The 17,323-nt window shown below is 43.8% G+C and overlaps 1 protein-coding gene and 1 long non-coding RNA gene across 3 annotated transcripts in view; one reads left to right on the forward strand and one right to left on the reverse strand.

Annotated features, from left to right (window-relative positions):
* Rsbn1l (round spermatid basic protein 1-like) overlaps positions 1-16,700 on the reverse strand; it is a 65,657-nt gene extending 48,957 nt beyond the window's left edge. The window contains exon 1 of one of the 2 annotated variants that reach the window (XR_001784694.2): positions 10,011-16,700. Coding sequence is in view for 1 of the 2 variants with exons in the window: in NM_001080977.1 (NP_001074446.1) it covers positions 10,011-10,539 (529 nt within the window). In the remaining variant the exon portion in view is untranslated. The remainder of the gene's footprint in view (positions 1-10,010) is intronic. The other variant, NM_001080977.1, reaches the window with a different exon arrangement.
* Positions 9,743-15,152, forward strand: A630072M18Rik (RIKEN cDNA A630072M18 gene). The gene has a single exon (NR_030699.1). It is a non-coding gene; the product is annotated as an RIKEN cDNA A630072M18 gene (long non-coding RNA).
* Positions 16,701-17,323: the final 623 nt, after the last annotated feature.

Genomic DNA, 17,323 nt, shown 5'->3' on the forward strand with positions numbered 1-17,323 from the left:
ATAAGAGAATGTGAGACTTCCAACTACCATACCCTCTTATCTTCCAGCCTCGGGGCTGGTGAGATAGTTAAGCACGTGTCCCAGCTGGTGGCACTGTTGGGGACGTGGTGCAACACTGCTAGAGGAAATAAGTCAGTGGGGGAACTTGGAGAGTTCATAGCCTTGCTCCACTTCCAGCTGGCTCTCTCTTCCGTGCCTGTGGTTCAAGATGTGAGCTCTCAGCTTCCTGTTCTTGCTGCCAGGCCTGCTGCCTGCTACCATGCTTTCCTGCCACGATGGCTCCTTATCCCTCTAGAACCATTTTCCCTTGAGTCACCCTGGTCACAGTGTTTTATTTATCACAACAACAGGAAAGTAACTGACATAGGGGATGAGGCCCTTGCTTCCAAGCCTACCAACCTGAGTCCTGCCCCAGGACCCACATGCCAGAAGAGAACTGACTACAGAGTTCGTGATCTCTACAGGCACACCACAGCACAACCCCCAACCCCATACATACACACACACACCAAATAAGGAATAAAAACTGGTAAGGCATCTATCTTATCCAAATGGCTTTACTCACTGACTATTCCATACTCATTAATTTTCCTATCACGTTTTTAAAAAGGTTTTTCTCTTTTTTTTTTTTTTGCATAAGTGCATGTGTACATGTTGGGGGACAGGGATGCCAGAAAGGGACATTGGATCTCCTGGAACTGGACTTACAGGAAGTTGTAAGGTGCACAGTGTGCGTGCTGGAAATTGAACTTAAGTCCTCTTCAAGAGTATCAAGTACTCTTAACCACAGAGCCATCTCTTAGCCTCCCTCATTCCCATTTCAATCATTCCCCATCCCCTCTCCCACCACCCCACCCCACCCTGACCCCCAAAGTCTCTCAATCATCTCCATTCACCTAAACCCAACAGGCCTTCCAAAGCCCAATTTCCTGACAGTCAAATAATCCCACAAACCAGCATGGGTCTGGTTAGAGATCGAAAACAAAATTAATACAACTTACTTAGTAGTTTAGAGTTGCAAGTCTGAAACCTAGACATAGATTCATTTTATAGTTATTTTCCTATACTTATATTCACTTCATGGTTACATTTTATAGACCTCTATATAGAATGTATATAAGATTAATATCTAACTGCATTTAAAAGAAGTTATAAAAGACACAAAACTACAGGTAAAATGCTGACCACGTTCTATAAATGTTGGTTACTGGGTGACTGTCATTTCTCTTCTCAAGATGTTCATATTCTAGCTCAAGTGGTACCTAAGGACAAGGCACACCAAGCACACTCTATCACAAACACCCTTGGATCGCTCTCCTTTCTGCGTTGTTTTCACACAGGAAGAGGAGGAGGAGTCAATATTTACTCAGCCATAGTTTTGTGTTGTGGTTTTTCCAGACAGGGTTTCTCTCTGTAGCCCTGATGGCCCTGGAACTCACTCTGTAGACCAGGCTGGCCACTCTATAGACTGGGCTGGCCTCAAACTCAGAGATCTGGCGCCTCAGCCTCCCATGTGCTGGAGTTAAAGGTGTGTGGCACCATGGCTGGGTACATTTGGTAACTAAGATACAATACTCACCAGTGATTCAGCAAGAAAACAACACTAGAGCAGCTGCTTTATTTCCACAATAAGACAAGCAATGCAAAGGGCTCTGAACTAAACATCTAATAAAGTGAAGCTGAAGCAATAGTATGGTTATACCCAGAATATAGTGTTTTTCTTCCGTATTACATTTTTCATTATAAAATCTTAAATACTTTTTAAATCTATAGTTCAAGAACATAAAATGTGCAACATAAGGATCAGCATGTGTTTGAAAACAAAAGTAGTTTGAAGTTACAAAGTAGTTTAGTGGGTAAGAAACATGTTTTTATTTTCTCTACTACATAAAAGATTTTCTAAGATATGTTTTCATAATTATTTTTATTCTAACAAAAAACTTTTATTTTTCAATATCCTATTTTAAACAGTTCTTCTGTAATTTGAAAAGTTTAATCCACTATGGAAGGGAGAAAACTGAGAATCAATTAACTCAATCAACTTAAAATCTCTGAAATATTTCTCTCAAAAAGCTAGTACAGGCTTGTCAAAGTGGCTCAGTAGATACAGACACTTTCCAACGAAGCTAAAACCCTGAGACCCACACAGTGAATGGAATACAAGCTCCTTCCTGAAAGCTGTCCTCTGACCTGCACGCACTCTTGAGCGTGCATGCACACACACACACCTCCATATACACACACACAAATGAACAAATACTCTTTAACTTTGAAACAAAAGTTAGATTGTGACAATGCTTTATACAGATGCACACACGGTACTTTCAGACACCAGGAACTCAGCTGGATCAGTGCTATGGAAACCAGGAAGTCCCGGCAACCAGTGCACTTAGTGACACTGAGAGGCTTCAATGCATTAGACAAGTCTCATCCCTCAGGATCTACAATGAAAACCAACACACACACACGGAGCTGGAGAAAGTGACGACATTAAGACGTTAAGTTCAAGCCGGGCATGGTGGTGCACACCTTTAATCCCAGCACTCAAGAGGCAGAGGCAGGCAGATTTCTGAATTCAAGGCCAGCCTGGTCTACAAAGTGAGTTCCAGGACAGCCAGGGCTACACAGAGAAACCCTGTCTCGAAAAACCAAAAAAAAAAAAAAAAAAAAAAAAAAAAGGAAGTTAAGCTCAGTGGTTAAGAGCACTGGCTGTTTTTCTTCAGAGGACCCAGTTGGTGGCTCCAATGTCTGTAATTCCAGTTCCTGAGATCTACAACCTCTTCTGGCTTCTGTGGTGCCACGCACACACATGGCTCACAGACCTACATGCAGACCAAACACCCATACATATTAAATAAACAAGTAAACATGAAGAGTGCATTAAGCCTCTACACTTTCATAAACAAGGTCTTCAAAACGTCAGGCTCACATCCTTCCCGGAACCACCTTGTGAAAGATAACACTCCCCACATCATAGGTGCATATGGACTCTTAGCCATAAAGAAGACTTAAATCATTTGCAGAAAAATGAAGACAAATAGAGATACCATAAGTGAATTATGCCAGTCTTAAAAAGACAGACAGGGCCATCACTGGAAAGAGAGGCCCATTGGACACGCAAACTTTATATGCCCCAGTACAGGGGAATGTCAGGGCCAAAAAGGGGGAGTGGGTGGGTAGGGGAGTGGGGGTGGGTGGGTATGGGGGACTTTTGGTATAGCATTGGAAATGTAAATGAGCTAAATACCTAATAAAAATGGAAAAAAAAAAGACAGACAGCATATACATGTGGTTTCTGGGTTTTACTTATGTACATAAAACTATAAATGTATATATGACATCAAAGTAAAAGTAAAACTATCTAAGGGAAAGGACTAGGAAAGGAGTCGAGAGGAGGGAGGTAACAAGCAGAGGGGTAGTCTGTCAACATAGAGTACACTTGTATAAGAATTCCCATGACTGTTTAAATAAGTATGTGTATAGACACAAAAAAATTACTTAACCAATGGTATATACAAAAAAGAACAAATTAAAATAAGGCTAAAATTTAGTATCTCCTCTAAAAATACACTTAAACAATAGAAAGAAAAGAGAGAAACATAAAGACCACCTGTGGTGCAATTAGAAAATATTTTAACTGTAACCTGGAATATAAAGTATAAGACAAAAATGAAATGGTGAATGCCTTGGTGTAACAGAACAAAGAAATGAAGACAAGGTTGCTTTCAGTACTAGATATGAACCTAGGGCTTTCTGTGCATCCCAGGCAAGCACTGTAGCACTAACTAGCTTGGTAAGCACACTCTTACATACAATACGAAGACGATGGAAGTGAAGGCAGTAGAAAGAAGGCCAAATGCACAGGTGTAAACTCCCTCGAAAACTTGCAATCAGAAAGGCTGCAGGCTCAGGCTTTCCCAGAAACAAGGGTGGGTTAAAATGAAAACAGAAACTGGCGAATTTGTCAAACAGCTAGCGCGACCTGCAGCTTTCTTCTCACACCCATCACTGGAACCGTACCACCTAAACTTACCTCTGAGAGGCTCTGAGAGGCGTTCCTTCCAGCTGACTGGATCTAGAGCCTGGTCAAATATGAGGGGAGAGTAAAAAGTCATAGGAAGGAGTCATAATTGAGAGACTGGGGCCTTACAGGAAGAAAAGAAGCCAGTGGCTCCTTCCCTGCCCCACAAAAGCCAAGCCCTGAGGAAGGGCTCTCTATATGAGCCCACAGTAGAGAAGGCAGACATCTGCAGACAGGAAAGTGACCCTTTCAGAATGTAGCCGCCTCGGAACTGATGTCATACTTCCGGCTTCCACAACTGTGAAGAAACTAACCTCTGCATCGTAGGCCACCCAGTCTAGGATGCTTTGCTACAACCAGAATGAGTAAGACACCATTCTGTCCAGCATCTGACCCAAAGGAGACAAAAAACGAGCTGAAGAAGCTCAGAATGCTTAACCCAGAGAAACCAAAACAGACACCATGAGCTCAGTCAGTGAACCCTGCCCATGCTCCCTCAGCTTTCAGTGAATCTTGGTAATGTTCTCTCAGATATGAAAAAACTGCTAAAAATAATACAGATTTGAGGACAGCCTCCAAATAAATGAGACCAAAACAAACAAACAAAAAAGGTTAGAAGAACCAAAAGCAAGGCAGGAAAACAGAGCATTTCAAAGAAAGTATAATTAGCATCCTTGAAGAAACAACGAGATGGGGGCTGGAGAGATGGCCCAGTGGTTAAGAACACCAACTGCTCTTCCGAAGGTCCTGAGTTCAAATCCCCAGCAACCACATGATGGCTCACAACCGTCTGTAATGAGATCTGACCCCCTCTTCTGGTTCATCTGAAGACAGCTACAGTGTACTTAGATATAATAATAAATAAATCTTAAAAAAAAAAGAAAGAAACAACAGAGATGCTGAGCCCATTAAAAAAAGTAAAATATATTACAAGGGCTTATATACTTTTGTTATTGTTATTGTTGTTGTTGCTCAAAGCTTCAATTTAAAAACCAGTGAAAAGGGCTGAAATAGCTCAAAACAGAACAGACAAGTCTTTACCTTTTTACGGAGTAGTTTCTCTGAACACCAACATCAGAAGGCATATAATAAAAGAACGCCCTCTTCAAACTTTCTAGGGCAAACAGCTTGAGAAAAAGTTCTCAACAGGTAAGAGGCTAGTGTGCAGGTCAAAACAAAATCCAGCCAGGCGTGGTGGCCACACCTTTAATCCCAGCACTCGGGAGGCGGGGGCAGGCGGATTTCTGAGTTCGAGGCCAGCCTGGTCTACAGAGTAAGTTCCAGGACAGCCAGAGCTACACAGAGAAACCCTATCTCGAAAAACCAAAACCAAAACCAAAAAAAAAAAAAAAAAAAACCAAAAACAAAAATCCAAAACTCATATACTCCTTACAGTACTGACAGTAGGATGTTTGGATGGATGGATGGTCAACTAGAAGGCATGGGATCCAGAGAAACAACACAGCAGCAAGGAAAGGACACCCAGGATGTCCGTGAGCTCCAGTTCCAGGGTGGACAGCTTATGCAGCAGGCAGTTAAGAGGAAGCATTCCAGATGGGAGCATGCAGAAGGATTTTGGGGGGGGGGGGGCTAGAATATTCAAACACTCATCTCAAAATACAATCTTAGTAAACTATCTATCTCAGTGCCAATCAAGATGAAAACTCTACCCTATAACCTTGGGCTCAGTGGTTAAGACGCCTTGATGATCACCCAAGAGGACTTGAGTTCAAATGCCCAGTACCTATGTACAAAGCCAGGCATGGTTGAGTGTGGCTGTAACCCCAACCACTTAGGGGACAGGTGGCTCCCTAGAGCGCTAAGGCCTGTCGCCTTGGCCACAGACAGGTCTTCCAGTTCAGTGAGTGCCTATCTCAAGGCACTGACGTAGGTAACAATAGAAGACCAAAGTCCTGCTCTGGCCTCTACACAGGCACGCACCACAAGAATGCACCATGCAAATTGCACCACCCACACCAACCACACAAACACACAGAAACGCACAAAAACTATTCATTACTGAAATGTATGAAACTGCATAATACCTACAGTACTGCAGTTTTACATTCCACTTTTTCTTTAAAGATTTATATATTTTATGTATGTGAGTACAGGGTCACTGTCTTCAGACACACCAGAAGAGGGCATCGGATCCCATTACAGATGGTTTGTTGTAAGCCACCATGTGGTTGCTGGGAATTGAACTCAGGACCTCTGGAGGAGCAGTCAGTGCTCTTATCCCTTGAGCCATCTCTCCAGCCCCTTCCACTTTTCTTTTTTAAAGGAAAGAGTCTCACTAGATAGCTCAGCCTGGCCTACGGCCCCAAACTCTCTAGCTCCCTGTCAAATGCTCAGATTACAACATGCGTCATCATGCCCAGCTCTATACTTTTCAAATCAAAACTTATTTGCTGTTACAGAAAAATTTACTAACTTCTCTGGTTACTTTGTAATTTAAAAAACCCAGTCAGAAGCCAGGTGGACACACCTTTTAACAGATCTCTGAGTTCGAGGCCAGCCTGGTCTGAAGAATGAGTTCTAAGACAGCCAGGGTTACAAGTCTACACAGAGAAACCTTGTCACAAGGGGGAAAAAAAAAAAATCAGTCAGGCATGGTGGCCCTTGTCTGCAATCTCAGCAGTCAGGACTCTCAGGGAACAGAACACAGCTGATTCAGGGCCAGCCTGAACTACACAACACTCTTTAATTTAAAACCTGAAAAATTCTACATAACAGCTATCAGCAGGCAGCCTTGGAGATTATAGGTGCATAACACACTAGCTCTGTACTCAGGAGCCTAGACTTGGAACATTGTTTGACCTGCTCATTGATCCCTGCTAGCTTTAAAGGTGGGTTACAATTGACTCGCCTTTAATTTATTGTTGGGTTATATATGTAATAAATAAACATGCTTCAGATTCAACATTCACTCAATGTTGTTTCAGGTTGTTTCAAATACATGTTTATTTTATCTGAATGTTTTCTGTTAAGTTGATTGCCAGTGGAAAAAGATCTAACCAGATGTAGTGGCTCACACCTGTAATCCCAGCACTGAAGAGGTTGAGGCACAAGGATCACAGACTGAAGCCAGATTGTTCTACATGGTGAGTTGGCCAGCCAGAACTACAAACATAATAAATGAAGACAAACGACAAAGGCCATTTCTAAGGATTCTTTGGACCCTTATATGAGCCAGGCATGGTGGCAAACGCCTTTAATCCCAGCACTTGGGAGGCAGAGGCAGGCGGATTTCTGAGTTCGAGGCCAGCCTGGTCTACAAAGTGAGTTCCAGGACAGCCAGGGCTATACAGAGAAACCCTGTCTCGAAAAACAAACAAACAAACAAACAAACAACAACAAAATACAAGAGCAAATGTTTAGAGATGCAGAACTACAATCTACTTTTCTTAAATGTCTTTATACCTGATTTCTGATACTAAGTCCATTCAATCAATGAGCTCTGGGTAATCAAGGAGTTACTGAGCTATGACAGCCAACTTAGAGAGTCATTTAAAAAGTATATACTTCAAACACTAATCACCTGGGGGCTGGAGAGATGCCTTAGAGGTTAAGAGCCCTGACTGCTCTTCCAGAGGTCCTGAGTTCAATTCCCAGCAACCACATGATGGCTCACAACCATCTGTAATGTGATCTGACGCCCTCTTCTGGTGTGTCTGAAGATAGCGACTATGTACTCAAATAAAAATAAGTAAATCTTTAAAAAAAAAAAAGAAAAACTAATCACCTGTCATCCACTCTGGAAGATCTGTATATAATGCACAGAAAATAAACACTGTCCTGTAAATCAGTATGTGTATACTTGAACTGCACCTGTAAAACAAACGCACCTAGACCCTGATACTTTGCTACCACTTTTTTGTTAAAGCAGGACCCAAATTCAGTTAAACTCAAACTCTAGAGTCCAACAAAATAATGAAAAGCTATCTTTTTAAATTTAATCTTTTCTCAATAAAATAAGTGTTTCTGTCCTTCTGTCCAAAAGAAAATAAAAGTATTTAAAGTTAGTGGTGAATATACAGCCAGGTGTGGTGGCCCATGCCTTTGCAAATCCCAGCACTCAGGAGGGCAGGCAGATCCTCTGAAGTCACCCCAGTCTACATAGTGATTCTAGGACAACCGGGGCTATACAAGAGACCCTGTCTTGAAGACAAAACATCAACATCTAATCATCCCATATAGGTCATGGGAACTCTCTTCCCCACATCTTGATGTAAAGACTATCACTGTTTAAGTCTGAGGGATTACTACATTTATTGGAAGGGCACACTAGTGTCACAGCTGACCTATGGAGATCAGAGGACAACATATGGAGAGCTGATTCTCCCCATCTTAGGGACCCTGGGAATTAAAATCAGGTGGTCAAGCTACACAGTAAGTGCCTGAACCATCTTAACGTTCCCAAACGGATTTTTTTTTTCCTTTCAGTTCTGCATCTTGTCTTTATTCTGCCTCACGAACATGGTCAATTAGCTTTACAGACTTTCTAAGTCATGGGGAAATAACCTTGGATTTGGGCAAAACAAAATTGATCTTTCCATTTTAACCTTCCCAAATAGATTTTAAATGTTAGTTAAGACTGTAAAAAATCACCATTAACAGACATCTCACTAAGTCATATAGATATATCGATATATCTCACATTTTAGGCCGGTACTATCACCACTCAAAAACTCCAACAATGTAATACCTACACTCACTTCTGCAGAGAACTCAGGAAAAGCAAAAGCGCAGCTTACCCAAGGAAGAATGATACCAAACTGCACATGGACAGACTCTGCAGCATTTTATAACTTAAATCTTATATTTAACCACTGCAACATAGAGATTTAAAATACTAACCATCTAGAACTCCTAAGCAGAAGGAAACTAAATTTCATCCTCAAAGCATTCCTAAGGCAATGCTCCAACTCCCTAGGAGAGCGTTACACTGGGAACAAGGGTACACCGAACCATTAGCTTGGCTTAGATGTTAGCATTCTTTTACATTGTGAATGATGAACTTTTCTATTCAGATAATTTTTCAAGATCTAAGGTACCATTAGATCAGCAAGGTTACTGGCATTTCACCAGCATTCCAAAACAGAACGGAATACTTCACAACAATGTGTGACAATGACAACGTATATTTATATAACCTCGTGATCACCTAAAGATCTACTTTCCAACCCATATCCACTTTGTATTAGTCAGATCTCTACATATCCACAGATGACTAGAATGACCCCTCATTTTAAAGAAAATACGGAAAACTCTGCTAGCTTACATTACAAAAGAAAACTGAAAAACAGTTGGGAATTCCCCCCCCCCACCCCACCCCACCCCCGGCAGAAACACTCTGAAGCCACTTGATCTGGCCAAAAGACGTCAAAACATCCGATTTTATCATTTGCTGAACGAGAAAGAAAGAAGAAAAAAAAAAAAAAAGAATATGGCTGAAAGCTTCTGAAGGGTAGTATTTAAAACAGGACCACGCAAAACACTTTAACAATATGGAATGTGGGCACCTCAGAAACCGCACACTTGGTGCCCTGCGCACGACCTCATCTCCCTAGTAGGGATGAAACATCCTGGTCCCCGTGGTCCCTGGGAGCTTCCAGCTTCCGCCAATACACCCGACCACCCACTTTTTTTTTTTTTTTTTTTTGGACAGGATATTCTGGCGTTGGAAGCTGCGTCGCAAACATGAATTTCCTGCGATCCAGTCCGATCCCTTTCGTAATCTTTAAAAGACCTGTTCTCTTCTGCCTCCCCAGCCAAAAACACACCGGGGAGCGGGGTCCTCTAGACCCACTCCTTCACGCGCGTCCTGCTGCGCGTTAACTGGAAGGCGAAACCGACACCGAAAACCAGGAGTTTCAGCCATCCCCCCGGTCGGCGACCGAAACTCCAGGCTCCATTTACTTCTGGCCCCGCGGAAGGCTGCAGCCCCGCCGGCCGCCGGCGCTCCCCTCCCCCGCGCGGCACCCACCTCGCGGCAGCGGCTTCGCCTCGCCGTTCTCATCCCGGGCGGCGGCGCCGAGGCCGTGCTGCCTCCGCTTCTCCTTCTCGCGCTTCTCCTTGGGTCTGCGCGGCTTGGCGGCGGCCGGCGGAGCGACGGGCGGGAGCAGGACGCGGTGAGGCTGAGCGTGCAGCAGCGAGGGAGTGACCAGCAGTTTGCGCGGCAGCGGCTGAGACGAGGAAGCGGAGGCTGAGGAGACGCTCGGGCTGGCGGAGAAAGAGTAACAGCTCCGAGAGGTGGACGAGGAGGAGGCGGCGGGCCGAGCCGCGAAGCTCCACGCCGCCGGGCTGCCGAAGCTCTGGGGCTGCAGCTGCCCGCCGTTCCCGCCGCTGCCCCCCTCCCCGTTCACTCTCCGCGGCGCCTTCTTCTCCTCGGTGCGAACCTTCTTGGCAGACATAGAGCCCGGCGGCTCCCGCGAGGAAGGCTGTACTTTGCCAGATGCTTCCTTCTCAGAGAGGAGAGCCACGGCGCCGCGAGCTGGGTTCGGCGGTTCCGCCATTTTGCGCTCCTGTTGTATTTACTCTCCGCCGCTCCCCGGAGCGGGGGCGCGGGGCGGGGTGCCTAGGTCCAGGCCGAGCTCCCATTGGGCGCGCTAAACTGAGAGATCCCGGAACAAACCAATCAAAGACGCGGACAGAAGCCGTCGGGGTGGGGTCACCGAGCGGACCTTCATTTGGAGGTCAGAGGTCTTTTCGGCGCGGCTGATGGAGAGCTCGCTGAGAAGGGAGGATCTCCCGACCGTCGCTCGGGAGCCCCGAATCTGCCCGGACCGAGGTAGCGCTGCCGTTCGCTCAAAGACTTTGCCTTGTTTGTACCGCTCTCTCTTTTTACCTTGAGGTGGCTTGGGTCCCTTCTGCAGGTTCTGAAAAACGAGTTCTGGGTTGCTCGTCTCGGAGAAAATTTGTCGAGAGTCCGATCAGCAAAGGCAGAAATGGTGAAAAGTTGCCTTATTTTAACTAAGGTCGTAAAAGTTCGTACTTTAAAAGAGAGTTTTCTGCAGAGCTGGAACTTGGATCACTTCCGATCGTGAAGATAAAAATCACCCACCGTTTGGAGGCTTTAAATTGAGCTTGAGTGCTAAAGGTTTTCACTTTAATTATTCTTTAAACGACACCAGGAAAAAGCCACTAGCGGTGTTTGTAAATGTTTGAAAATGCAGTTAGAGTTCTGTATTTCAGAGTCAGCGCTATGAAACTTCGCCAAGCATGTACCTTGATTTTTATCTCAAAAGATAAGGAATTTGGGGGAATGGGTTACAACACAGTTCAAGCTTTAGACAAGAGCATGCCTTAAAGTCTTAGATCTTTTGTGAGATTAGAATGTAAAGATAACACATGATCATATTAGCTCAGCAAGAAAAAGGAGTTTTCTGATCCCCTAAGAGGGACATTAGCAGTTACTTTCCGCAGCTAACAGTTGCCTTTCAGGAAACTGCAATGGTCTGTTGTTACTCCTCTTTTACTCCAAACCCACTTCTTTAGGACTCGGTGAGGGGAACACATCAAAATCTAACGCTGTTTGTAAATACATTTTTCTTTTTTTGGTTGGTTGGTTGGTTCGTTTGTTTTTTGAGTCATAGTCTTCCAATATTGTCCTGGCTGTCCTGTAAACCAGCCTGGCCTCGAACTCAAATCTTCCTGCATTTGCCCAACTCCCTTTCCCCCAGTGCTGGAATTAAAGAAAGGTGTGTACCACTGCATCTGTCCTCATTGTTTTTAGTTTTTAGAAGTAAATTGTTAATATATAGAGTATTCCCTGAAGCTAGACCCAGAGAGACAAATTTTGCATATTTTCTCTAATGTGTGTAATCTAGTTTTAAAAACACACACACAACATAAAAATAGAAGGGAAATGGGAAAAAGAAAGGTGATGAGCATAAGAAAGAAAGTCACTTCATCTCCCTCACCTGGGAATGAGTATGTCTACATCCAGGGCAGGGGATGAGGGAGTGGTGGTGTGACTGAGCAAATAAGGGTACAACATGGAAAGTGTTGGAATGAAACTGAACGCTAAGTAAGAAAACAAAAGGAAAAGGGGTTTCCTCTCTAGATTATCTAATTGGGACATTCATAACAGTGTCAGTTAGTCTAATGATTTTTTTTTAATTTTTTCGGTTTTTGAGACAGGGTTTCTCTGTATAGCCCTGGCTGTCCTGGAACTCACTCTAGACCAGGCTGGCCTCAAACTCAGAAATCCGCCTGTCTCTGCCTCCTAAGTGCTGGGATTAAGGGTGTGTGCCACTGCTGCAAGGCTCTAATGATCTTTTTAAAATGCATTTTTCTATTTTTTTCTCTTTTAGAAAGCATTTGCTTGTGCAGAGGGGAACAATGTCCGGGAGCAGAATTAATGATCTATTAAATAAAAACACATCTATGTTATGTCTGCATGGCAAAAATTAAATATCCAGCCAGACAGTGGTGGCTCACGCCCTTAATCCCAGCACTTGGGAGGCAGAGGCAGGCAGATTTCTGAGTTCGAGGCCAGCCTGATCTACAGAGTGAGATCCAGGACAGCCAGGGCTAAACAGAGAAACCCTGTCTCCAAAAACCAAAATAAATAAATAAATATCCTAGCAGAAAGCAGGTGCTGCAGTGAACTGGCCTGTCTTCCTGGGGAGTGGCATACAATGGGGGAAACGATAGGACTGGCAGTCACCCACTCACCAGCCTTGAGATTCTACTCAGGCCGCTTTGCCTGGGAAGCTCTCTGTTGTCTTATTTGGTAAATTTGACTACAAGGTTCCTCTATTCTTGATTTGCCATTTTCAAGATTTGCAGAATCACATTGTAACTGTTAAAGTTAAAATAATTTCTCAGCACACTGGAGGCAGATCTGCAGGCAAATCTCTGAATTCCGGGCTAACCTAGTCTACAGAGTGAGTTCCAGGACAGTCAAGGCTACAAAAAAAAAAAAAAAAAAAACCTCTGTCTCAAAACAAAACAAAACAAACAAACAAAAAGTAAGGAAACACTTAAAATAATTTACCGTCAGACATGGTGATACAGCCCTGTGCTCTCGGCATTTTAGAGGGAGCCACAAAAGGATCAGATCCCCAACTAACGGCATAGTAAACTCAGGCCAATATGGGCTACATGCATACCTATCTCAGAAACTGAAGCAAAGTACATTGTAAAGTAGTTTCCTTATTATTGTGTGTGTACTGCTGTTTGCCTCCATATGCATGTGTATATCACATATATGTCAGATGCCTGTGGAAGCCAGAAGAGAACAGTGGATTCCGTGGACCTGGAGTTATGGCCGGTGGTGAGCTGCCTTGCTAGGGAACAAATCCATGTCCTCTCGCAAAACAAGTACTCTTAGCCACTGACCATCTCTCTAAAGCCCAAAATAACTTTTGTTCCCTCCCCTCCCCTCCCCTCCTCATGGAGGCCAGAAGAGGACAACAGATTCCCTGAAATTGTTCTTAGATGTTGTTGTGAGCCAGCAAGTATAGACACTGGAATCTGAACTCAGGCCCTCTGCAAGAGCAGCAAGTGCTCTCTGCTCCTGCCCACTGAGCCATTTCCCCAGCCCTGTGTGACTCTGCTTTTAAAACGTTTGCTAAGATATCGGAGCCAAATGTACGAAGTAACCATATAACCTTTCTGTCCAAAAGTAATGTTTTAAATAAATGCAGCGTGAGTGACGGGGAAATTAACTGCTGATTTGAACAGTTGCCGTCAGTTTCCATGACTGTCTCAGGAGGAACCTTTTCACAGTATTTACAGACTTGTCAAACAGTAATAAGTGATGCCTTCATGGTCTACACAAAGGCCTTTTTTTCACCTACTTCTGGCCGAAAACTTATGGGTCCTTATTTTCTCTGGCCGATCCTGAAAATGCTCATGACATCCATAAACTGCTAACAGCCCCAGTTTAATCTCTCAGAACTCGGTTGTCCCTTGTGTGTCCTCACTGCCCAACATCCTGCATAGGTCTCCTGCCAGTGCCTGCATTCTTATTTTTTTTTTTAGCTTCCTGAATCCTTATTTCTTTGAGGTTGATGAACCTCATTAAGGGGGTAAAAAAGATAGAGCGTGCACGCTATGCAACCTCCATTACTCCTGGGCCTGAGGTAAAATGTCAAGGAACCCTTCCTCTAACGCTTTCAGGAAAGCTCCCGGGGAGGAGGACCTTGGCCCCTTCTCACTTCCTGAAGCTTAAGAGAAACTGACAAGATTATAAACGTATGGGTCACTTTTCTTAACATTTCTGATCGCTCAGGTAAACTGCACTCTCACTTCCTCCCCACTAATATCAGCTTACAGTAAATACTGCATAACCAGTTTCTTAACCACAATTTGTCGTTCAGTTTGAATGTGTACTTAAGTTTGGGACAGAGGTGAGAACTGGAGGTGAAAGATCAGTCAGCCCCTGTCTAAAAGCTTCCTTGGTGAGCCAGTAGCAACCACAAAGCAGGAAGCAGAAGGGAGAGGGCAGAATCAGCCGGGCAGAGTGAGTAGAAGCCATCGGGTTTTGTTTTGTTTTGTTTTGTTTTAATCTATACTCTAAGTGCATCAGTGTTGCTTGCACGTACGTCTGAGGGTATTGGAGCCTCTGGAGCTGGAGTTACAGTGGTGAGCCCCCATGTGAGTTCTGGAAATTGAACCGTGGTCCTCTAGAAGAGCAGCCAGTGCTCTTAACTGCTAAAGCATCTCTCCAGCCCTCCAGCCCTGGAGTTCTTTTAACAAATGTTTATTGGTGAAATGGCTCAGCAAGAATGAAGGCATTGGCACAGAGCCTAACAAACTGAGTTCAGTCCCCAAGGCCCATATGGTGGAAGGGAGAACTGATCCCAGCAAGTGGTCCTCTGACCCTGCATGTGTACTGTGGAAATCTCCTGCATGTATACATATACAAGTCCTCTCCCTCTCCCTCCCCCTCCCTCTCTCTCTCACACCCACAATATAAATAAATGTTATAAAAATGGTTTTGTTTTTATTTTTGTTTTTTAGAGGCAGGTTCTCTCTACATAGCCCTGACAATCCTGGAAATCACTATGTAGACCAGGCTACCCTTGAACGCACAAAGATCTACCTGCTTCTGCCTCCCAGTGCTAGGATTAAAGGCAACCAGACCCAGCAAATGTAATAAAAAATGCTTTTAAACTTGTATTGAGCGCCTGGTATGTTATAGCATTTATAATGCTAAACTTTACATATACAGTAACAGGCTAAGGAGCGTGCTCCTGGACTTGGGAGATAAAACATTGTACACAAAGTGTGTGTGTGTGTGTGTGTGTGTGTGTGTGTGTGTGTGTGAGAGAGTGATGAAGGAAATACAATTCTATGGTAATTATTCAAGCTACTTTAGAGTAAAGCAGAAGCAGGCATGACACATGCCTGTAATCCCAACATCTGGAGATGAGGATGAGGCAGGAAAACCACTGTGAACTCTAAGTGGTCAGTGCCTTTGCTGAAGATATTTTTCCTCCACAGTTTCCCCTTTGTTCCTTTGTCCTGATCAGTGGAGTATATTTAGATGGGTCTATTTCTGTGCTTTCCGTTAATTGATTTCTTTCTCCAGGACCACATTATCATGATCACTGTAGCTTGACAAAGCAGTCAAGTCTCAAAGTCAAGTAGTACCAGTCCTTTATGTCTGTTCTTTCCTGTTGTTTGCTGAGACAGAGCCTCTCTGTGTAGCCTTAGCTGACCAGGAACTCACTGTGTAGACCAAGCTGGCCTCTAGCATAAAGATGTACCTGCCTCTGCCCTCTAAGTGCTGTGATCAAAGGTGGGTGCCATCGCCGTTGGCTCAAGTTTGTTCTTGATTCTATGCTAGTTATTACAGGTTTTTCCTCCTTCAGATATATTTGAAATCAGCTTGGAAATGATGGTGTACACACCTTTAATTCCAGCACTTGGGAGAAAGAGGCAGGCAGATCTCTCTGAGTTCTAAGCCAGCCTGGTCTACAGAGCAAGGCCAGGGCTACAAAGAAAATCTCTGTCTCAGGGAAAAAAAAAAATGAAATCAGTTGGTTAGTATCCACAGAATAATTCTCTTGTTTGCTTAGGATTTTACCGAATCTGGAGAAGAGCTAACCATGTTAAGCCTTCTTATCCATGAACATTGGCTACCTGTTCATTTAGTTGTTTTAATTTTGTAATTTAAATTTTGTAACTTTTCTAGGAAGATATTATGGAAATTTTTTAGACTTATACTATAGATTTCATATTCAGGGTAATAAATGGTGGGTTTTTTGTTTTTGGGGGGATGGGTTGTTGTTGGGTTTTGTTTGTTTGTTTTTTGTTTTTGTTTTGTTTTGTTTTTTGTTTTTTTTTTTTTTGAGACAGGGTTTCTCTGTATAGCCCTGGCTGTCCTGGAACTCAGTTTGTAGACCAGGCTGACCTCGAACTAAGAAATCCGCCTGCCTCTGCCTCCCGAGTGCTGGGATTAAAGGGGAGGCCACCACGCCAGGCATAATAAATGGTGTTATGGGGCTGGAGAGATGGCTCAGGGGTTAAGAGCACTGACTGTTCTTATGAAGGTCCTGAGTTCAAATTCCAGCAACCATGTGGTGGCTCACAACCATCTGTAATGAGATCTGACACCCCCTACTGGTGTGTCTGAAGACAGCTGCAGTGTACTTACATATAAATCATAAATAAATCTTTAAAAATAAATAACTGGTGTTATGCTTCTCATTTCATTCTGTATGCTCATCTGCTTTGCTTGTGTTTTGTTTGCTTTCTATCGTGAGACAGTCTCCTGTACCCCGGGCTGGCCTTGAACTTGTTGCTGTGTAGCTGAGGATGGTCTTTAACTCCTAATCTTCCTGCCTCCACCTCTCAAGTGCCAGGGTTGCAAGCAAACACCATTGTAACAGCGCCACCCCTGTCCTGTGTTCTTTATTTGGCCTGGAGTTTGGGGTCTTTTTCTCCTTCCTGAGTGCTGGCTTAGAGGAGGGTGCCACAACACCCAGCTTTCTTTCAAAGGAAAGCTTATTTATCTTGATTTTGCTTCTATGTTGTAAAATCTTTTGAGGAGAGATCCTCAGTAGTGTGGGTACTTAGGAACCTGAGCTGCAGGGTCGGGAACCAGAGTCAGGAAAATAAAATCTAAACTAACCTAGGCTACATAGTGAGACCCTGTTTCAATCAAACAAAAGAAAAAGGAGTAAGAGAGATACTTAGCTGGAGAGTGTTACACGGGAAAGTGTTACACAGCTATATCCACACAGCTTCTGGGCCTCTCTCCTCCATGCTATTGACTTTTAAACACTGAGACCAAGTCAGTTATCTTGTTGACTCCTTGTGGCTTCATTTAAGGTGGTAATCCCT

This window comes from Mus musculus, chromosome 5 (assembly GCF_000001635.26).
Source record: "Mus musculus strain C57BL/6J chromosome 5, GRCm38.p6 C57BL/6J".
In the NCBI taxonomy this organism is placed as follows: domain Eukaryota; kingdom Metazoa; phylum Chordata; class Mammalia; order Rodentia; family Muridae; genus Mus; species Mus musculus.